At 44.5% G+C, this 23235-nt stretch overlaps 1 protein-coding gene across 2 annotated transcripts in view; it reads left to right on the forward strand.

Moving 5' to 3' along the window:
• Positions 1–2653: 2653 nt before the first annotated feature.
• The window catches only part of CRIM1 (cysteine rich transmembrane BMP regulator 1), a gene marked incomplete at both ends in the record, with an annotated part of 169664 nt that continues 149082 nt past the window's right edge, over positions 2654–23235 (forward strand). For both annotated transcript variants that reach the window (XM_084235026.1, XM_084235027.1), the window contains one exon: positions 2654–2984. In XM_084235026.1, the coding sequence (XP_084091152.1) occupies positions 2654–2984 (331 nt within the window). The remainder of the gene's footprint in view (positions 2985–23235) is intronic.

Here is a 23235-nt window from a genome sequence, read left to right on the forward strand (position 1 = left end):
GGTGGATAATGCCCTCCATATTGTCACTTGCCTGTGTTCAACCTCCAGCTTTTCTTCCTATCCATGAATACACGGCCTTAAAAAAAAAAAAAAAAAAAAGCAAGACCACTTCAAACCACAGTGATTGTCTCACTTCTACATTCTTTTTTCTATCACCTGACCTTGGCTTTTCCTGTTGAATCCTGTAATGTCATCTGCTACATTTAAATAATGTCTTTATACTTGCATTTTAACAGAAATAAAGATAACCTCTTCTGCAAGAGTGGAAAGGGGCTTTTAACACAGTGCAACACTGATAGATTTTTGGCAAATCCCACAGTGAAGTGTTGGTGCCTTGTTAGGGTACAAAAATCATGTATAAGTATTGCGTGTTTTATTTCTCTTGAGTTTGGCTAACAGAAAATCTAGGAAGTTTGTAATGATTGTACCACTTAATAGGTACCATCACAGAATCTTAGGGATGAGGTCCTTCGGAGATTACCCAATGTGCCCTACACAATTGTAGGAATTGTCTCTACTATATCCCTGCGGACTAGTCAGTCATTCCAACAGCTCTTTAAACCCTCTTAGAAAATGGGATTCTCCCCTCCAACCCCTTTCCAATGGTGGACATCCTCTGATTCTCAGATAATTAGTAATAATCAATGGGCTTCTTCCTCTCCCCAGGACAAAGAAATACGATTGGAGAAATGTTTAGTTTTCTGATGCCAGGGACTGACGAATATTCCACTGGTAACTTTGACTTTTTGGTTCAGGATTAGAGTGGCTAAACCAAAATATTTATAATAAGTATAAATTTGTTCCGCAAACAGAGGATTTCAAAGGCATCCTTGTTTCCTTTCTCCTCACACTGCTGTGCTATTAACTTTGGCTTCATTAGTCACCATTTTCAGTATCCACTTGACTGCCACCTTCCTGTTGCCAGCCCATCTCGGATGAGAGGGGCCACAGGATCTGATTTTCCCCTCCACGTGGACCCCAAGTCACGTTGTGTTAATTCACTAATTTTACGGACTCCGGGGGTCCACATGCGAATGGTGGGCCACCACCGAGCCCAATTCTGGGAGAGCCTTCACTGGCAGAGAAGAGAAGCAGTCTCCACCGGATTCAGTTTGCATCCTTCAGTTGGTTCTTTACTCGCTTTATCACAAAGAATATTGATCCTATATCTTCTTTATTAAAATATTCATAATAATAATAAATGAAAAAATGGAAAACCTACCACTTGTGTCCACGAGCTTGGGAAAGAAAGGGCCGGATAACATTAATGATGCAAGAGATACACGGGTCTGCTCATGCCAAGACTTGTAATTCGGCATTCAGCCTTACTCAAGGGAGAAAAATTCGGCTCTGCTAATTTCTCTTCACCCCCTCCCATAACGCAGCACCCAGGCGCAGGCAGCAGAGCAAAAACCACGCAGGCTGGGAACAGTGTGAATTCAGCCCCAGCCACGGCGGTCCCCGGGGGTGGCCCCCCGCCCTGCCGCCCCGCGGAATATCCCCCTAGACCTTTCAGAGCACTTAATTAATTCACCAGCAGCTTCGCTGGAGGCGTCTCGAGCTTCCCGAGACTCCATTACATAATATCTTTCACAAAGTCTCTCCCCAGCGCGAGCGGAAGATGGATTCTCATCCAGTTTGCGGAGGCTCCGCGCCTGGGCTCGATCGGGCGGGCGCCCCGGCCGCGGCTGCGGCCCCCCACCCCGCCCCGGCCCCGGGCTTGGGGGGTGCCCGCGACTCGCCGAGCTCGGCACCGGCTGGGGAGGCGCAGCCGCCCGCGCTCGGGGCTCCCCGGCCGGCCGCGGCGGCCACTGCGCGGGGGCGCGCGGTGCGCGGTGCCCGGAGCCGCAGCGGCCGGCGGTGCCCGGGCCGGGGCGGCGCGCGGAGCTCGGAGCCGGGCTCCGGGGGAGGAGGAGGAGGAGGAGGAGGAGGGGCGCGCGGAGGAGGCGCGCGCGGGCGGAGGGAGGGAGGCCCCGCCGCCCGGCAGGGAGGGCGGGCGGAGGGGGAGGGGGCCGGCCGGGCCCGCAGGGGTGGGGGGCCAGCCAATGAGCGGCGCGCGGCGCGGGGGGGACGAGGTCGGGGGTGTGGGCATGAGGTAGGATGGGGGAGGGCGCAGCCCGAGCGGCGGCGGCTCCTGCCATAAACAAGCGCCCGGAGGAGCCGCGCCGGAGAGCGGCGAGCGGGGCGCGCGGAGCGGACGTCGCGGACCTTCTGCTGCGCGCCGCGCCCACTGCGCGCTCGGAGGCGGGGACCGGCCGGAGGCTGCGCCGCTGCCGCCGCGGGGCCGGCCGGGGCGCGGGAGCGGAGGGCGGAGGCGCCGCCAGCCGGGGCTGGAGCCGCGCGCCGCCGCCGCCAGAAGTTTGGGTTGAACCGGAGCTGCCGGGAGGAAACTTTTTTTGCTTTTTCCCCTCCCTCCCGGGAGGCGCGGAGGAGGGGAAGCCGCCGCGGGCGCCGCCGCTCGCGGGCCGGGGGTCGGCGCGGCCCGCGGGGGAGGCGGGCGCCGCGCCCCGCGAGAGGAGGCGCGCCCCGGGGGCCCCGAGGGGGGCGGCGCGGGCCGCGGGCTGCGGGTGCGGCGGCGCGTGTGCCCCGCGCAGGGGAGGGCGCCCGCCGCGCTCCCGGCCCGGCTGCGAGAAGGCGGCGGCGGCGCAGGAGGATGTACTTGGTGGCGGGGGGCAGGGGGCTGGCCGGCTGCGGGCACCTCCTGGTCTCGCTGCTCGGGCTGCTGCTGCTGCTGGCGCGCTCCGGCACGCGCGCGCTGGTCTGCCTGCCCTGCGACGAGTCCAAGTGCGAAGACCCCAGGAGCTGCCCCGGGAGCATCGTGCAGGGCGTCTGCGGCTGCTGCTACATGTGCGCCCGCCAGAGAAACGAGAGCTGCGGCGGCGCCTTCGGGCTGCACGGAGCCTGCGACCGGGGGCTGCGCTGTGTCATCCGCCCCCCGCTCAATGGCGACTCCATCTCCGAGTACGAAGTGGGAGTCTGCGAAGGTACGGCCGCCCGCCCGCCCGCCCGCCGCGCGCCCCCGCCCCCCGGCCGCGCCGCCCCCTCGGCGCTGCTGCGCCGCGCAAAGTTTGGCCGAGACTTTCCCGAGGAGCCCGGGCTCCGTGGGAGGAGCCCCCGCGCCCCCGGCTCCCGCTCGCCGCCCCCCCTAGATGCTCGGCCCGCCGGCCAGCCGGCGAGGTTGGGTTTCGTGGGCGGGGGCGCGCGAGTGGGGTGCGCCCCGGGGCGCGCACACGTGGGCGCCTTCGGCCTGGGCCGGGCGGGGGCGGCCCTGCGCGCGGGCGCGGGGCGCTGCGGGGGCGCCGGGGCGCGAGCCCCTCGGGGAGTCCGGCCGCGGCCCCCGCCCCGCGCTGGCGCAGCCTGGAGCGGGGAGCTGCGCGCCGCCCTCCGGAGTGCGCCTTGGGCTGGCGGAGGAGACGTGTCTCCAGCGCGCGCTGCCTGTGTGACTCTTTTATTTTTCCCTGCGCTCTGCACCCCCTTCCTCCTCCTGCGCATATAAATCAGCTTCAGCTCCGGCATCTGTCAGCCCAGGGGAAGTTCCGTGCGGTGGTTACTCATTTATTTGCCTATTGAAAACGGTCAGAGGCGTTCACCCCGGAGAGAGGGGGCGGGGTGGGGGGCACAGGGAGGGAGGCCGCCTCGCACCTTGGAGTGAAAAGTTGTTGCTGAGTATCAGTGGCTGCTCGTGAGGAGCAGGTATCCTCGTGTTTCCCGTCGTGTTGCGGGTTCCTTTTTTGTTTGACAGCGAGGGCTGGGCTGCTCTCTCCGCTGAGCATTGTGCACCACGGTGCGGACACTCACGGTGGCAGAGATGAGGGGAGTGGCGTCTCCCTGCTGGAGAGAGCCACGGAAAGGGGGTGTCGCCTGGAACCCTCCCACCCCGCTCACCACCGCCTCGGGTGCTCTTGGGGTTGGGGGTCAACGAGTTCTTTTTATCTGGCTAATGGGCATGGGCAGGTCTTGGTAAGCACCCGTGAAAAGGGGATCCCTGCCCGGGCTGACGTTGGGGTGATGATGCTGTTCCGGGGCATCCCTGTGTGTATGGTCAGAGCTAAGCAGCCTTACTTCTGGGGGAGCAGTGAGCTGGTCCCTTTCTTTCTGCTTAGCCAAGCACCTGAGAGATCAGGGCACGGTTATGCTGGGGCGTTCTTACGCGTGTACGTGTTTGTTTATTGTGCTGGCAAACAGGAAAAGGAGGTAGCACCCCTCCAGGATAAAATGGGTCTTGATGAAGAAGATCCGCTTAATAGAGGCTTCACTTCTGCGATTTTGCTTAAATACACAATTTAGGTATGCCTGCAATTTTTCCAGGTTGGACACTTCTGGGAAATCTGTGCGGCCTTTCTGGTTTGGAGGCTAGTGGGCAGTAAGGAGTGGAGGGGACTCAGAGCAAAGGGACTTGAACGACTGCATCTGTGAGGACACACTGGGTTGGAAGAGTTCATTTGTCTGGAATGCAAAAGCCTCTCACCTGGTGTTAAGTCCCATTTTGTAACAGGTTTTTATTTCTTGCATCAGGAAACTTGGCCAGGAGAGTCTCTTCTGGTAGAATTGTGTGTGTTTGACTTTGGAAATTCTGAATTACTCGGACTAAAAGATGCATCTTTGAACCCTGCCACTTGAAGTGTGTAATTTACTTAAGCCAGCCTCCCATAAATCTAAAAAGAACAAACTGCATGAAACAAGGGTAAATGTAGTGGAAACTGCTGTGCTTGAGAAGGACCTTTGGAGATTCTAAAGATCCTCACCCTTGTTTTGATTACTCCTTAATCAAAACAAGGACCTGTGGGGGCTCAGGGAGCATTCACAGTAAGCAAGTGTTTTGGCAACAGTAGCCCGATGTCACAGTATAGAGTTATTTTGGCAGTTTGTTGGTGACTCTTCATTCCTCTGAAATGATGCCATCTCTAGTGGCTTCCTTTCTTCTGGTAACACCCCCTGCACTTGGTATTAGCCTTGAAAATGCTTGGGAGTACTTGTTGCCAGTGATCATATGTCAATTAGTATTATCTGGCAAGACTCTCTTCAGCAGGATTGTTTTCAGCTACCAAAATTGTATGTTGGGGCACTTTTTATCTTATTTTAGAATTCTAAAAGCAGCAAATTGTATTCCAAATCCGTGAAACCAAAGTAAGAAAGGCACTGTTGCCTGTCATGATATAATGGTTGGATTTAGATACATATTTAAAATCATGTATTAAAAATTTTATAGATTTTCTCTTTACACTTTGCCTATTTTCCATAAATCTTGTAGTAATCTTTTTCCTTTTTTTAAATGTCTTTGTCAGAGTAATCTCAAAAGGTGCTGACTCTTGTTTTTGTGAGAAATCACTCAGTGGCCAGCGGTTACCCTCAGTTTCCATTTTTATTTGGAAATTCACGCACTGAAACATGGTTATGATAAATAACGTGAACAGGAATTAATTTATTTTATTCACATTGAAGTCTTTTGCTGCAATTTTTGCACTGAAATGACCCCTACTGGTTGCATCTGTTAATGGAAACTTATTTAATTGGCTGCATTGAGAAAGCATGCCATGGTATAGAAATATTATCATGACTAATCTACCTGGTTTCAATCATATTATTTAACTACAAATTTCATTGGTCTCTTTGTCAGCTTGCACTAATATTTATTTGTGTTATTCCTATACTGGTATTGTTGGGGAAAATACCGTGTTTGTAACCACAAAGTTCACAATGTGAATTAGATAAATCTGGGGTAGACATGGATTTCTTTCCAGTATGGGGCTCACATGTTGGTTTTTAAGGCAGGCTGGCCCATAGTAGGCTCTCAGTAAATGTGCACTGAATAAACAGAGGACCAGACCACTTTAGAGAAAGAACTGAAGAAAAAAATATTTCCTGAAAATTAATGTGATGAGTTGTGTCCTGTGAATCATGCGGCATGTACACTTGGACTTCTTTTCAGCATCCTCTGGGTTGTTAAGTCATGATTTAATCATTCCCTAAAAAGTTGTGATGGGTTCCCCCCACCCCGCCCCAAGTGCATTTTAAAAATTGAAGCAAAGCTAGATGCCTAAAGTCTTCTCTGTTTTCTCTCCATCTCAAAAGGGCTTTCTGGCCCCTGGGAGGACCCCAGTTGCTTCCACCTGCTGAGTTTTCCTGTTGGCCTTTTCAGCATCATATGTGGCCTGTTTTCGTGTGGCCAGGCTACCTGCCTCCAGGTGAATTGCCTAGGTGCCAGAGAAACAAGTTTGGATTCTGAATTCCTGAGGAAGAATACTAGATGGGGGACCCCACTGGGAAATCAGAGAGAGTTTTGAAAAAGTACCGAAGTGGGATTTTCCAGGAAAAATGTTTTGATTGGACAGCGAGATATTTTGAGATAGGGGAGTGAGAACTGAGTTTGTGTCTGAGGGAAGCACATTAAACTTCTGGAAGGCTGGGGCTGGGGGATGCAGGGAAAGCTTAACCTCACTTACCTCTCTGAGTAATGACAAGGCCGAGGATGGCAGAATATGACAGTGTATGAGGACAGAGTGATTTGGAATTGAGTGGACACTTGAGTGGCTTTGCTCTAAGAACGCCATTGCAGTGAGATCCAGGTGATCACTATTGCAGATAAGCACCAGCTCCCTCCACCCCCGTGAATATTTACTCAGTGGCTTCATCTTTATGTAATTTAACTTTCCGTGTTTTTCACCACTACCATGTAAAAACTGTCTCCTTTCACACTTAATCTTTTATTTCCCTTGGATATAGTCACTTTTCTTTCACCTGGTTTTCATGGGGCTGCAAGGTGGAAAACTAAGGTGTGTAGTGGGTACTTAGAGTAAAGAAGAGAATGTCGTTTTTTGAAATGGTTGCTTTAGAGGTTGTAGCTTCTTTTGTAATCACTTGAGACTCTCAGTGACGTTCATGGCCCCTTGGAGGAAATGTGTGGAGGATGTAAGGTGAAGCCCCAGAGTGCAGGTTATAAGAGGTCACATAATGCACCAAAACATTTGTGCACGAGCTACGTGTGTGGGGTTCCTCTCATTGCTCTGCTGGAGGGCTCAAGGGTTAAGAGTCCATGGATTTTCATTTTTACTATTTAAATAGAAGAGGGGCGAGGCAAAATTAATACTCCCATATTGACATTAGAGAAATCAGAAACCCAGGTTCCACACCTTGTTTTTGAGTAGTATGCTTCCTTTTCCATCTCAAAAGTCTCTAGGTAGAGTGAGCTCTTCCATGCCAAAGAGAAAAAGAAACAGAGGGCCTATAAAAATCACTGTTAATAGGGCATGGGAAGAGAAGCCGATGTAAGTAAACAGGGAAATAATTATTTCCTTGCAAAAGTAAATATTGACAAGACATGGAGAGACTATTCACTGTACATACACAAATGACAGGACCTGGTGACCTTCACTCTATCAAGCTACAGGATCCTCACTGTTTTGGGGGGAGTCCAGTCACATAAAACACTTGGCAAAGGGCAAAGGAATTGCATAGTATCAAATAGATAGAAATAGCAGGTCTAGAGGTATTTGCTGCACTAACTCATACATAGCAATGACCCGGAGAATCTAAGTTACATGTTGGCAGTGCAGTTGTGAAGATTAACTTAGGAAGAAAACTGAACAAGCCTTAAACTATGGACATTACATCCAGTTGTAAGAGTGATTTGGCACAGGTTTCTCTCTTTCATGTAGCTTAAGATGTGATGATCTGGATTTAACAAGAGAACAGCTTGGGGATACAGGGGATAGGCATTATGAATTTGGGGCAAATAAAACACATGACCCTAAAAAGATAATGGAGTAGGAAGACTAAAGGATGATGAATGGCAGAAGAGAAAAAGATTGAATTCATCTTAGAGCAACTGTGTATCCTTTGAAGAATAATCCAAAACACATTCCAGACATGAATTGTGAAATTCCTTAAAAAATGTGGGTGTGTTTAAAGTCTTTTAGGCTGTGGCACTAACATGAGAAGATGGTCATACGGTTTTAGCATGTAAATACCATCAGGAAGGAGGTGGTAAAATGAGTGGAAGGTAAATGTATTTGGTGAAGCACGTTCCTGTAACTCTGTTGCCTGTGGCACATGCAGTATCAGAATTTGAGACACCCAGCAATGTTCAATTATTTGAAGAAGAAACAGTAGACTAGCCAAATATGCATGAATAACAAACCAAAAAGTCTTCCTTTTCAGAGGTTGAGTACTCCAGAGTTGCATTTGCCAAGATCTGACTTGTCTTTGCATAGAAATCAATCACTCATTCACAGATATTCTACCCTTTAAGAAACCTGGAGTGGGAGATTGACTGGGGAGCTTGGGGGCCCCTCCCAGGTGTTCTCTATTCACTGTTTTCACTCAAGATAAGGAATAAACCTGGAAGCTGTTAAAAAGTCAACATAATAATATAAGTTCCAGCCAACGAGAAGTGATTCACAAGTCTGTATGCGATTAGTTGATGAGTGAACTATGTGGTTAAAATTTGTTCTAAGAGCCAGAGGATCTGTGATGATCTTTTCAGACTGGTGGTAAGGCTGAAAAAGAGAATCTGAATTTGAACTAGGTTGAAAGGTATGAGCAGGCGCTCTTCTTGCTGTGGGAGGGATCCTACCTGTTCTCCCTAGAGCCTTGCCTTGCTTAGCGCAGTTTCCCAACACCTAAGAATGCGCCTTCCACCTTCATGCTTTACTAGTTGTGGTTCAGAATGACAGATTTAAGAATGCTCTTCTCTGTTCCAGCTTGTTCCATTAGGTGGGTGAGTGTAGGCTGTGCTCTGAGGGGTGCCCCTTTATCAGCATCTCTTTACTCACGCTGCTGGCTCTGACCCATCAGCTTCTGAGCTTAGATGAGACCTTCTTGGACTTATGGACAGAGGAGTGGTCGACTATACTTGCATTTAAAAATGCCCTCAAGGTACACAGTAGTGTTTTTTTGGAGCCACAGGAAAAAGAAAAATAAGATTCCTTTTTCTTGTGTTACGAAATGAACAGATCTCAATTTCTTTCCCAACATGGGTTCATTCTCCATGTAAAATAAGCATACCTTGATGAGGATAATGGTTATAAAGTTGGTTTCTGAGATGAAATCTGCTGTGCATATCAGTTTTCTCATCTGTACAGTGGGGTTAATAATAGGGTTGCTGTAAGGACCGGGCACATGAATTCCTATGAACTGCATAGAAGAATGTGGTAGGTATGTGGTGACACTCACCAGTATGCTGGTACCTGGCAGGGACTCATCTCTTATTCTGCTGAATTCTTATCTACTTGAGTAACAGATAGTCAAGAGTTTGGGCTCTTAGGGAGCAAATTGTTGAGTCCAAGGCTCTTCTGCTCCCCAACTCCAGAAAACATGGAGTTAAAATGCTTGACTCTGAAGTCTTGGCTACCTTTCCTTTTGATGTCCATGTGCCATACTTTGTCTAAATAATTTCTACAAAATTTGTATATGTTGGGTAAAAGTAACGAGGAGAAATCTGAAATTTTTGGCTGTAAGTTGTAGGAGTTATAAATTTAACCATTAATATTTCATTGGGAAAGGACTTGTATCTGCTGTGGGTCTGCTCTTTATGCTATTTAGTAGTGTTACCACTTTTCTAAGCCTTAGTTTCCCTGTCTGTTAATAGTTGACTGGCATATTTGCTGTGTGGATTTAAAAATAAAACTGTGCTTGTGAAATTTTAATGTATGCACACATCACCTGGGGATGTTATTGAATGTGCAGGTTCTGATTCAGTAGGTCTGAGATGGGCCCTGAAGATCTGCATTTGTAATATATTCTCAGTGATGGTCCCAGGATGAAGCTTTAAGTAGAGAAAAGCTCCTGTACATGTGAAGCATGTACAGAATGTGGTATTTACAACCTGGTCTGGTTACCTGATATTATAGTTATTATTCTTCAACCAAAATAACATAGGGACCTCCTTTCACAGATTCCATCATCTGATGGTAGCAAGTGAAAATGGAGACAGCTTGTCCTATTCAAGCCAGGTTACTTACAGCTGGTAGGCTGTGAAATGGGGAAGTGCTGAGATTCTGAGGAGCCACTCAGAGGGCTCTTCACTCCAACTCTGTCAGGAAGGATTTGGTGGCCTTGTGGCTTCAAGCAGGGCCTGAGACTCTCTTTCCTCCCACCTCCTCATTGCTCTGTGCAGGATGTTTGAGGAAAAATAAAATTGACCTTGGGGCTGCACAAACCTATATTCAGATCTCAGTTCTGTTGATTTTCTTTTTCAGCTGTGAACAACCAGTTTGCTTAGTTGTTTTGGGCTTCAGTTTTCTCATTTGTGAAAATAGAATATTAATGGCTTTCTACCCAGTAGATATTATAGTGAGGATTGGAGAAAATTAATACATGTATAATATACTGGTGATTACTTGATGTATATGTATGTACAGTGGCTAGTCTAAGTAGCAACTAGATTTTTAAAAGATACTAATTCTAATGCCCATCCTTACTCATTTTTTTGTTAGCTATGGCCATTTTTACTTTAAGAAAAAATCTACTTTGTGGACACATACTGATTCTGAGGTGATAGAGAAGAGAACAATCAAGTAATAAGAATCAGGGGCTGTGTGTCCAGGGACCTGGACCAAGAAAGCATTCATTGGTTTGCTACTGTCATTCCCAGGGGGCATTTCAGCAGAAGGTAAATGAACATTTGCTTGATTTTTTATTTTATTTTTTTTCGTTTGAATCCTCAAGTCTAGAGAGCTATTTCAAATTAGTATTTGTAAAAGCTGATGTATTTTCATATTGATGGCATATAGGTTCATTTGTTAGAAGTTTGCTGAGGGGATGTCACTGGAGACATCGGGAGACACCCCAGGAGCATCACTACACAAGGTGGGGTCCTGTGTGTGCGGAGGAAGGAGCAGGAGATGTGGGGAGCAGCCCAGAGTACATCTGCATGGCCCTTCTGCACCCCAGGTGTTTCATCCACATTGCATGTGGACAAGATTGCAGCTTTACCCAGGAGTCACATGTGGTTTCTTTGGCGAGTCTTTGCTACAGTAGAAAGCTAGAAAAGTATCTCTTAGATTAAAATACCTGACTTTCTTGTTGTGTCGTTTCTAGTGTAGGTATGTTCCCATTTGAAGAAGACAGGACTATAACTCTTCTTTCATGCCTGGAAATATCATTTTTATCCAGTAAATAAAGGCTTGAGCACTCACAATGCAAGTGGTTTACATTGGATATTATGGAACAAGGACAAAGAACTTACTGAAGGTACAATCCTTGCAATCAGAGGTTTGCAAACTCTTGTTTCCTTCTTGACACCTAAACTTTATCATTACATGGTAGAAGTTGAATGTTTTTCCCCCAGAATTTCTTTCAGTACCTATCATGGTAGTGCCTCTATCTTTCATCAAGAGTGCTGGTATTCCAACATGTAACCTACAAGCAAGATGAGAAAAACTTCCAAATTTCAGGGTTTCATTTAAGTATATGCTTCTCAAATCCAAAAATAACACCCTAATTGGAAATATCCTGGGAACATTTGTCCTATGAACATTTAAGTTAGAAAATTAAGTGTTAATTATATTTTGAGATGTTGTCATTTAACATCTCAGGTTCCTGAGAGGAGAATCTAAAGAGTTTGCGCTTGGAAAGTTTAGCTGAGTTCTTAGCAACAGGCTGCTCTGGTTATATGGCAAGGTTTAAAAAAAAAAAAAAAAAAAAAGATATAGACTGTAACTGGAGACTGTGCCTGTCTTATTTAGCATTTCAAAACAAAAACCATAAACAAACATCTCAGATTCAAAACAGAAAGGAATTTCTGGCAAGGCAGAATGAAACCTGAACTTGCAAACTCCTGGTCTACTAGAGGTAACTTATTTAGCTTCTTATCCAAAGGCCACAAGGGGAAGGGTTCACAGCTGTGATAAAACAAAAGGTATCTCAATATTGGAGAGCTGTGATACCTCTTATTTAACACTTCAGAACACCTGCCAAAATAAGGCCAAGCTTCCTTGAGGAAGTTTGGCCCGAACCAGACTTTTAATACTGAGTTAGTTGGGCCACTTCAGACTCGACAATGGATGAGGGATGGGTCTCCTCAGAGTGTGTTTTTGATTCTGTGGAGGCAGAACCTTGAGTCACTTTGTCGGATGCAGATCTTGGTGCCTAGCCCTTGTTTCTCCTTTTTCCCGCTTTCCATCATTGGGGCCTTTGCTTTTTTTTAAATGGTACCAAAAGAGGAAAGAGGGATGTTGTAGGAAGTTTCATCTCTGGATACAAGTCAAAATTGAAGAATTGTTAAAGGTATGAAAAAGATCGGATGTGCTGTGTGTTTTTTCAGAACCATTGCATTCTTGCAGCGCAGACAGATTTTAGGAAAATTTTTTTATCACTATGACATAAAAATGAAAGGCCAAATAAGTGTACTTCAATCAAAAAAATGAATGGATTTGTATATATCTTTATTGAAGGAAGGATTGAAGTCTGCTCAGAAAGATAAGTAGCACACAATTCTTGAACATGAAACTAGCCTGATAAAGTAGGAAAAAAGAGCTGTGGCTTTTAGATCTCTCTCCATCCTCCAGTAGGTCAGCGCTTTAAAGAAAACCTCAGCTTACCTTGACTTTACCTTAACTTGTCCAAAGAGAATTAAATAGTTACCTACCTGAAGGCAGGCAAACTGAACCTGATGATATTTTAAGGGCCTTCTGGTCATGAGATCTGTTTTTATGACCTAGAAATGCTGGGCAGGAGTCAAATATTACCTTGTGTTTGCCGGGCCAGGGAAGGAAAAAATGGTGGTGTCCACATGACTCCTGCCAAATGCTCTGGATGGAAAGCATTGGAGGAAAAGGTGAAGTGTTCGCCACAGTGAACGTTTTCCGTGGGGCAGCGAAGACAGCAAAACCTAGCGACTGGGAAATGAGTGACATCTTTTAAATGCCAGCCATAAGCTGACTTAACTCTGGCCTCATCTGGAATCAAGGTAGAATTTATGCGCCTCTCTTTTATGTTGTGCTGGCCTGCTGCCTTCAGTCTTTCTCCATTTTCTCATTTACTTCATTAATTATTATGACTTCGAGGTAGGTAGGTGACAGATACTGCAAAGGGAGAAGCTTGAGCAAAGACAGGCTAAAACTTGCCCAAATTCACATGCTCGTTTCTGCCTCTGACACTAGGAGAGAGTTGAGTAATTGCTGTTCTTCCTAATACTGCAGGCAGCAGCCAAATTCTCAGCATTCTTTTACCTTTGCTGCTGTTTTCACTTGCCAGGGAGTTTCCTTAAGGAGCAGGCTAAATTTAAAGAAACATAACAGTAATCATACGTGAAAGGAGGGGCCCTGGCCGGTGGGCACCCTGGTGCAGCCTGTTGGGAGGATGAGCTGATTAGTCCCTGTGAGGTCCCAGGGCATGCTACAGCTTTGCAGCCCCTTTAACTCTTGGATCCCCAAGCCACAGGACCATAAAGCTCAGTGTGGCTATGAGACAGCAAATCTTCGCTAAACGTATTTCTAGTGCAGGCTAACTGTGCAGCTAGGAAAGTTGACTCTTGGGTTTAGAATTTTCACCCTTTCTTTGCACATTGTCCAGTGGCAGGGCGCAGAGCAAAGTTAGGTGGTGCACTGGTCAAAAGAATGTGATCTCAGCTCAGCCTGCCTCCCACACCAGCCATCAACTTGCTTTACCTTGTGGATATTACGTTTTTGCCAAGAGCAACCTTGCAGAATGAGGTGCTAGTTAATTCCAGTCGGGCATTTATTCATTAATAAGTCTGCTGAATGCTAAAGACTGCATTTGGGAGTATGTGACAGGAGAAAACTCAGCAGCTAATTATTATGTAGATCTCTTCCACGAGTCTCTCTTTCTATTCAATTACTTAAACACCAATCCCTAGCACTATGAATTTATTTAATTTTTTGTTTTCTGTAAGCTTTTGCTTTTTGTTCCAAAAATTGTATTCTCTTCAGTCTGTAAAACTACTACGTTTTACAGATACCCGGATTGAAATTGTATATTAACAGAAAACACTTACAGCAGAATACAGTCTGTACTCTGCTGTCTTTCCTCCTCCTTTTCTTTCTTTAATGATGCTATCAAAAGTTAAATCCTGTTCCGGATCTTATCCTTTTTCTTCCAGGCTAGATTTCTGAATAGGACATAGTGGCGATGTCTGAAATAGCCGTTGAGAGCTGGGGGGGTATTCATTTACTAGCTGGTGCTTTTGCTTGAATAAGTTCTGCTTTTCTTTAGTTTATCAGTAGGCCTTTATTTGGGCTTCTTCCTGCTTGGTTGGTACATACTGGCTTAAGAACTTTTAAACTGTGGGGGCAGTAATGAGAACCCAGGTGCCTGGAGCCCAACACTTCTCTCTTGGAAGCAGCAGGGTGTTTTGTGTGTTTGCTGACCTCAGAGCCTGTGCTAGAAGGTCCGTTTGGTACCTCCCAAGCCCATGTCTTGTGCTGTGGTTTGGCCCTTCTTCCCTTGTGAATCCCTGCCACCGCGCAGCATGAGCTCAAGTGCCCTGGAAGCCTTTGGAAAGACGTGCTTTCTAGCGGGCTTCCCACTTGTCTCCGCTTTCTCCTAGCACAGTTGCATGAAGGTCTCCATCTGGAGGTAACCCAACTATTAAGAGAGGTTAGTGCCAAACACCCAGTTGTCTGTGAGGACCCTTCCAGCTATGGTGTCCACACTAGCAGGATGGCAGAAGAGGAATTCTGCAGAATTATTTAGAGAGGGAGCATTTGCAGTGCTTGCCAGTACTTAAAATTCAGTGGACACTGGAATATAGCGGATCAGAAAGTGACAAAACTTCATAAAGCAAGTACCTGTACAGGATTGTGGTAGGCCCACTGGCCTAAAAAAATGTGCTCAGGACAGTAAAATATATCTGTAGCATTAGCATCTGGGCCCCTGGTACAGTTACAGAGTGACTTCGAGAGACAGGAAGTGGTGCTAATTCCTTCTTTCAAGATGTAGTTAATTTTGTGCCTGTATATGTAAAGTGTGAGCTTGTGTGTTTTCAGTTGCTGAGGGCACACACAAAGAACACTTTGCATTCTGTTACGAATGTGCTATAAACAACTTGCGTGCTTAAAGCAAATTAAGTATTCTATCTACCCTGTAGATCAGCAAACTGAAAATGACTTCTTAATAAATAAAGATTGTGCATTGTTTTATTGCATTTGAAAAAAAACAATTCTAATTAAAGTGCTTTGGCATTTAAACTGCCAAGTTAATTGGGATATCTGTATGTGGGCAAGTGGAAAATTACTGACTTATTTCATTTCTTAGTGATTGGGACAAAGTTTTATTATCCTTAAAGTAATTTGGGATGACTTATAGCACGTTATCATTAAACATAGTTTTTGACCTTAACATAGGAATTTTAGATGCGACAGGAGAAAGGAAAAGCAGAAATTCAGAGAAATAGGATACCTCTGTAGGGAGATCAGCAAAATAAAAGAAGTCAGAGGTGTTTTTTGTTGGAAGCAGATGAAGTTATTTTCAGACTATGTTGGGAAAACGTGAGCCCTCAGCAACAAAGTTTATTGACTATCCATTCAGGAAATTGTATTCGATGCTTTGGAAAGAGGGAAGAATACTTTGTGCCAAAAGGGGTTTGGAAAACTTGAGGGAGATAAAGTATTTACATGCTTTAATAACATACAAAACATGTCCAAAAGAAATATATAATTACAGTGACATTTGGCACTGAAAATAGTCCGTGTATTATATATTTTAAACTGTGTGTGAATATGTAAGCATATGCCCTGAAGTCAGGAATGCTTGGATGAGACTATTTCTTGAGAAAATGGAAAAGTAGAAGATAGGAGGAGCAACAAAGAGAAAGAGCATAAAAGGTGACTATAGAGAGGAAGGAACATTGAACTTTTTTCTTTAGAAAGGATGCATTTCATGTGCATAATTATACCAACTTTACTATTTTTATGATCTTAGTATAAAGCATTTAACTTTCCATGGAGCCATAGTAATTTGCATATTATTAAAAGCCCATAGGTAAGGAAAAATTAGACTCCTAAATTCTATTTTGCTTCCCAGGTTTAAGATTTTCCAACTTTATTTCAAGTTTATCTTGGACAAAGCCCCTTTGAGAACTCAGAAAATTAGGAGGGGGTATATTAAATACATTCTGCCTGAAAGCTATTGCGACCAAAGGTTTGGTGGCAAAGCTAGCACCTGGAAAATGGGTGTGGTGCTGCCTTTCAGGGTTCCCAAAGTTATCTGCACCTCCTTCAGAATGTTTTCTAATCCATCAAACACTACCATTTTTATGCTGCTTCCTTTGTGAAGCCTTCCTGCCCTGTCCAGAGGAATGTAATGCCATCCCTCCAACCCCCCAGTGCCCATAAATAGTGCTTCTCCTTCCCTTGTTGTAGCACTTTTCACACTGTGTTAGAGTTCACATTTCTGTCTCCCTGCCTCATTGTGATCCACTTGAGTGCCAGGATTGTGTGTTATTCTAGTGCTTGGCACACAGGAAGAACTCAATGAGCATTTGTTGACTAAATCTAGACTCAAGGTCATCCAAGATATTATACAAAAACTTTTCCATCTGAACTGTTGGGTTCGCATTGTGGAAACTGAAACAGATGATACTTGGTGTTGAGAAAGTGCCAGTGAGAAGTCGCATCATTGCAGAAGAAAGCTGATTAACCATGTCCTCTCCCTGTCCTCCCCCAAATAGTCTCAGAATTTATTTTCTTAATTTTGCAATGATGGGGTATTTTCAGCTGTTTTTATGTTGGCAGACATTTAAAGGTAATTTTCATTTGTGAGGACTTCTTGCCAGTTTGTCATAAAGGTGTCATCTTTCATTCACCAACCTTTCATCAGCTTGTAGGAATTTTCTTTGTGGGTGGTTGCTTATAACCTTTTCCTTAGCACCAAGAATGTGGTGCCCTAAGCTGTTTGAGATACCATGGAGGCTCAGCTGCCATAAACAAAACTGATAAGCAATTACAAATTATTTTATAGACACTTGAGATGACCCTATGAATAATTGATGATAATAAAACAGACTTCTTTATACTCAGCAAATCCAGGAGTGGGTCTTAAGCTTGTATGTTGACTAATCAGAAAGGAGTTTAATTTAACAAGCATGTATTGATTGTTCAGTCTGGGAGTGGTAGGCCAGTGAGTGACACAGCGGATTTATTGCTCCAGGTGATCTCCAAACATCCTAAGGAATTTAACTGTACAGCTTCTTTGGGGAAGGAAATCCTAAACCAACAATTTGAGGGTGGAAGTGTGTGACTGTGAATAATAAAAATGCCTCACAATGGTTTGAACAGGAAGTCCACAGGAATGCAATATAAGGAATTTTAGAAAGCAAAATCCTATTTGGATTCACTCCAAACCCTATGACTTCAGGGACTGAGGAATTCTTGATGACTAGTGGATGGAGTCCCAACTTGTTATTTAGCTGTGTGGAGTTGTTTTTCCTTCAGTACAAATCATAAACCTTTTGTTTACTTCTCTAAAGGTCTTAAAGTAGCTTACAAATTAAGGCAGTGACATTAGACACTTAAGGATACTATAAATTACAACTTACGGGTGACACATCTGGCAATAAGCTTTGCATTTGCTTAAGTATAGAGGTTTGGCCAAGATGAAGTGTGCAGAGTCCTGGAGAGAGACAGCGAATTTGCTGCCCCTCTATCTTTTTATCCCTAAAGTGAACGTGCTCAAAGAACCCCAGTCTCTTCAGGCAGGTTTCGTGTTGACGCCTCTGCTGCTGCAGGTTCCCCTCAACTCTCCCTTGTTTAAGATGCTCACCTCACAGCTGGTGGTTTTCTAGTGTTTGTGTCACAGTTGGTGGCACTTCAGCAACCCCCTGAAGGACGTGTTATTGATGGGTGGTTATAAGCCTTCTTGGGGTGGGGAATGAGGGCAAGCTGGGACTGATTCTGAGTCAGGGACTACCTGTAGAGTACCAGTTCTCCTGTAGTGCTGCCTTAGCAATAAAGAAATGAAGATCCTAAGCCTGGTAAAATATTGAGGCCCCATGATAATTATCCTATAACTCTTTAAAAATTCGTTTTAGCTGTTCTGTGGGCTTCACTACTGTGGCAAGTTTAAGGCAATTTCTTGACCTTGGAGCCAGGTATTTTCTCCTTGGAGTGTGGCCTTCTTGCAGGCCTTATCAGCTGAAGGAGTGTTTAGCTTGATGGCAGATCTGCCAAAAAGCAGAGATATGTGCATCTCAAAACCTGTGATTCCTCCCTGAGCTCTGAGGTGGTGAGTGAGACCCAGAGCCGGTCTTGCTGCTGGAACAGCACATTTGCCCTCAGTCTCTTAATAAAATAAATGAATGGAGGCGAGGACTGAGAAGCACACTCTGAGGCGGGAGTACCCCGCAGATGGGAAGCCAAGGTAAACAGTCCTTGTAACTGAAAAGTAGACTTCCTGGAAGGCGAGAAGCGAAGTGGGTGTGAAGTGCAGCCAGCAAGTACCATGTTCAGCTGTGTAGACAGCTGAGTGGCCCCGAGTCCCCAACAGAGCCTCTCGGAGCCATCTGGGGACAAGCAGTTTCTCAAGGCAACCTTAGACCCACCTGCTGGACCCAGAGACAGCCCATGAGGAGGAAAGGCCACATTGGTGCTGGAGAAAGCAAGTGGCGGGCTCCGGAGGGTGAATGAAGTCCTCGTTGACCTAGGGAAGGCTGTAAGGACCCAGCACACACTGGTGGAATGCAGCAAGAGGATGTCCCTGCCGTGTCCCCAAGTTGGGTGTGATTCAGAGTTAATGGAAACATAGACATTTCTTTGGGTCTGTCTTTACCATGGAGAGTTGTGTCAGCACTGTGGCAGCTGTGCGCATGTTGTGAATGATGTGATTTGTGTGTATACATCGGCGCCTCTCCGGATCTGCGGCCCATCCCCGTGTAGACAGTTCATCACAGGGGTAGTTCTCATCCTGATTGTTGTTTGTGTTTATTCTTCCCCCATGATAGTGACTCCTTCTGATGGCAGCTGTTTTGTTAATTGCAACAGAAAAAAAAATCGGGTCACCATTAGTAGTTCCTATGAATGAATACATGTAATGGTCTCCTAAAGGACTTGCATGTAGCTGTGGACATCTCCTTCATGTGTCTTTTCTCCAGCGGTTAGTAAAGTACTTCTTAAAGAGTACAGCTTCCAGTGTCCTGCTCGTGTCATACAGAAAGAAAGGTATACCATCTCAAAGACTGAGAAATTCTTTAGAGCTTTTCCTATGCAGAGATTCTTGGAGTGTAGTTACTTGTAGGAAAAGACCTTGACCTCTAAAAAGTGACCAAGCTCTTTTTAATGGTCACTCAGAAAGGTGTAACCTAACTTCCTTCTTTGTAGTTTTATTTCTTGAACGTAGTCAGCTCTGTGTGTTATGACCAGATGTTAGGTTCACTGCCTACTTTTGAAGAACAGAATGATAAAGGGGACATAATTGTACAGGGCAACTTAATTTCCAGTTTGGGAATCGGGAAACTGTGATCAAAAATACCCTGATCCCAAAACAGGGGGTGTGTGTGTGTGTGTGTGTGTGTCCATCAGTCCCTCCGCCCTGTCTAGTCTTCCTTTAAATGCATAATTTTTTCTCACCTGTCTTGTTTTTTCGCTTCATTCCATGTTTTATCGAATGCCTTTTCCTTTGTTGCTACACATTCTCCCCTATTGTAATTTAAGCTGATAAGATGTGCTGACTGCAGCTTTCTGCTCCATTCCCTTTCCCCCATTCCTTTCAGGACTATATAAAAGGTAAGATGGAGAAAAAATTATCCTAGGTGAGCTAAAGAGAAAGTTGTGTAATTTTTATTTTTGTGATTATCTAGGCTTTCCAAAGAGATGACCAGAGCTGGGTGATCTAAGGCACTGACATGCGGTCCTTTGCCTTGAAGGCTGTGGCATGCGTGCTGAGGTCCTTAATTGTTTTGTCTTACTTCCTTGCCACCAGCACTGTGTCCACAGGACATTGATGCTCTGTAACATTAAGTAGCGATCGATACCCTTTGTGCAAATAGCCAGCCCACTAGGTAGGGACTTTTTAATTTTGTTGCTTTTTTTTGTAGTGCATTATTGGATTGTAAATGTTTATTTAGCATGAAAAATGGATATAATTAGCTAAGTCCAAAAGAAGAGACTAGATACTGATTTCAAGATGATTAAAAACAGTTTTCTGTTTCTACCATTTTAAAAATCAAAATAGAGACTAAATGTTATTCAACATGGCGCATATATATATATATATATGAAAAATTGGGTCATTGTCAAGATTAAGGTCTTTGGAATTTTGTCAGAAAAACATACTTTTTTGGTTTTATTATTTACTGATAGGATACTAACAGTTCTTAAATTCAAATACTGATTTCCTATTCAAAAGAATAATGTATAGATACGATCTGTTGTAATATCTCAGATTCATTTTTGTAAACTTGAAGAATACAAGTTCTCTTTAAACCAGTTGTGCAGTGTGCAAAATGCAGTCACCAGATTTGAGATAATATTTTCTATCTATTTTAAGTGCTTTTTGAATTATCAAAAAGAAGACACAATTTTTGGCCTCCTTTAATATTTAGTTACTGTTTCCGAGTTAAAAAGATTTGAAAATTTATAATTCATACATGATTATATGTCAGTCAGCATATTTGATCTAGAAACCACTGGACATTTCCCTAGCTACGTTAGTTGGAGAAAGTACCTGTTTAGACTTCCTTAAGCAACAGCAAATAGCAGAATGATACGTGTACACAGAATGATAACGTGGAATTTAACAGATAGTTTTTGGATCAACATTGTGACTTAGAATAAAGAAGCACACTTGCTTCTGTGTCCTTTGGGTAAATACCTAGGAGTGGAATTGCTGGGTCATATGGAAGCTCTATGTTTAGTAGGTCCAGAAATCTCCACACAGCTTTCCACAGTGGTTGGACCAGTTTGCACTCCCACCAACAGTGCAGAAGAGTTCCTTTTTCTCCACACCCTCGCCAACATTTGTTGTTGCTAGTTTTTTTAATATGTGCCATTCTCACTGGTGTAAGATGGTATCTCATGGTAGTTTTGATTTGCATTTCCCTGATGACAAGTGATGTTGAACATTTTTTCATATGCCTGTTGGCCATTTGCATTTCCTCTTCAGAGAAGTTTCTTTTAAGCTCTTCTGCCCATTTTTTGACTGGATTATTTTCTTTGTTGTTGTTGAGACTCATCAGCTCTTTGCAGATTTTTGTGATCAGTCCTTTATCATTAGTGTTGGGTGCAAAAATGTTCTCCCAGTTGGTGGGGTTTCTCTTTGTTTTTGTTATTGTCTCTTTTGCTGTGCAAAAGCTCTTTAATTTGATATAGTCCCAGCTGTTTATCTTTGCCTTCACTATCACTGCTTTGGGTGATGTGTCTGTAAAGATGTCTTTGATGTGCAAATCACGTAGTGTTTCGCCTATATTTCCTTCTATATATTTTATGGTTTCAGGTCTTATGTCTAGTTCTTTATTTACCCAAAGGACACAGAAACATCAATTCCAAAGAACACCTGCACCCCTATGTTTATAGCAGCACTGTTTACAATAGCTAAGCTTTGGAAACAACCCAAATGCCCAAAAATAGATGACTGGATCAAGAAGATGTGGTACATATATACCATGGAATATTACTCAGCATTCAAAAAAGATAAACACATGCAATTTGCTGCAACATGGATGGCGCTGGAAGGGATCATGCTCAGCGAAATAAGCCAAAAAGAAAAAGAAAAATACCGGATGGTCTCACTCATAGCAGGAATCTAGAAAACTTAAATAAGGGACCAGGAAAATGAATAACTATAAGAAAGTGAAAATCAAAATCAACAAAAAACTATGAACCAGAGACACTTTTAGGGGGGTGGGGGCGGGAGGGGAGGGATTGGGGTCAGAATGGGGGGCTGCAATTGTATGGGGAATATAACAATAAAATTTATTAAAAAAAAAAAAAAAAAAAAAAGAAGCACACTTGCACTGAAAATAACTTGGTGGTGAGACCATACCAAATTTAGCTGTTTAATCTTAGATATTTGTCAAATTTTAATTATATCATGGGGTAATAACATTAAAATCAAGAAGTGAACAGTTTTTAGAGAACTAATTAAAGTATAAATCTTAATATTTATATTCAATAATAAAGAATCTTAATGGGGATTTATTTTCATTAATAAGCAAGTGTTTCACATCAACCAGGACCCCAAATATGTATGCTGAATTGCATCACTGGGATGAATAAAATGGTGTGGAGAAGTTCACCACTCTTAGGAAAAAAGTTTGTAAAAGGAAAGGGTGTCTGAAACTTTCCTAAATTCTGGCCTGACATATGACCCATTGTTCCTGATATAACCAGTTTATAAAACTATTTAAAGGGAAGAATCAGTTCTGTTCAAGACTAAACAATTCATTATTAATCAGTTGATTTTATTAACCCAGACTGCTGTGCTTTCTTTTCAAAAGCCCCTTCACCATGTGATTATAAATGTCCAAATCAATGGCTAATGAAATCGACGTGTCTGATCCTTGTACATGGAATAAAGCCGCTATTGAGACAGGTGTCTGAGCAGTAGTGAGCTCGCCCAGAGCTGTGATTGCTTGCTTACAAGAGCCCTGGAGCTTGGCCAACTTGTTTGAGGGAGGGAGGAGGAAAAGTTCGGTTTTGAGAGCCCTGGGTTTATTTCTGGCTGTTGAGACGTGACACTGTGGAAGAGGCATAAATATAGTTTGAGGGAGGTCTCAGACTCAGCTTCTCACCAGGGAGTAAATGCTGCATGGAATTGTTTATGGATGGATCTGTTTATATCTGGTTCACACTTTGCTTCTTGGAGTCGGTGCTTCCACGGGGCGATGCGCAATGTCTGGATCTCGTTTTGTGGTTATCTCGGAAGTCTCCCCCTGCGCACAGACCACAGCCATCCTGTTACCTTTCCTTCTGAATTTGTAGTTAAGTGACTAACTTCCTGACTTGCCATCAGAGTTGATTTTTTTTTTTTTTAAAAGAACACAAAGCTTCTTGGGGAAAGACAGTTAACGTGAATACTCTAAAACGTAATTGCTTTCAGGGCTGGCTTGGCATTTTGCAGCTCTGCTGGTGTGTCACCGTCCCCAGTGCACTGGGAGAGCAAGGGTGTCTGCTCCAGAGCTGCTGAACCACAGATCTTTTCTCCTTTCTCAGTTGGTCACTGATTGACCTGTGCAGCTTCTTGCCCCCTTTCACTGCCTTTGGTCCACCCCCAGGCCTGTGCATGGGCAATCTCTGCTGTAGGAATATGGGGCACTGCCCAGCTAGTCCAGCACAGCTCCCCCAC

The sequence above is a fragment of the Talpa europaea genome, assembly GCF_964194135.1.
Source record: "Talpa europaea genome assembly, chromosome: 6".
NCBI lineage: Eukaryota > Metazoa > Chordata > Mammalia > Eulipotyphla > Talpidae > Talpa > Talpa europaea.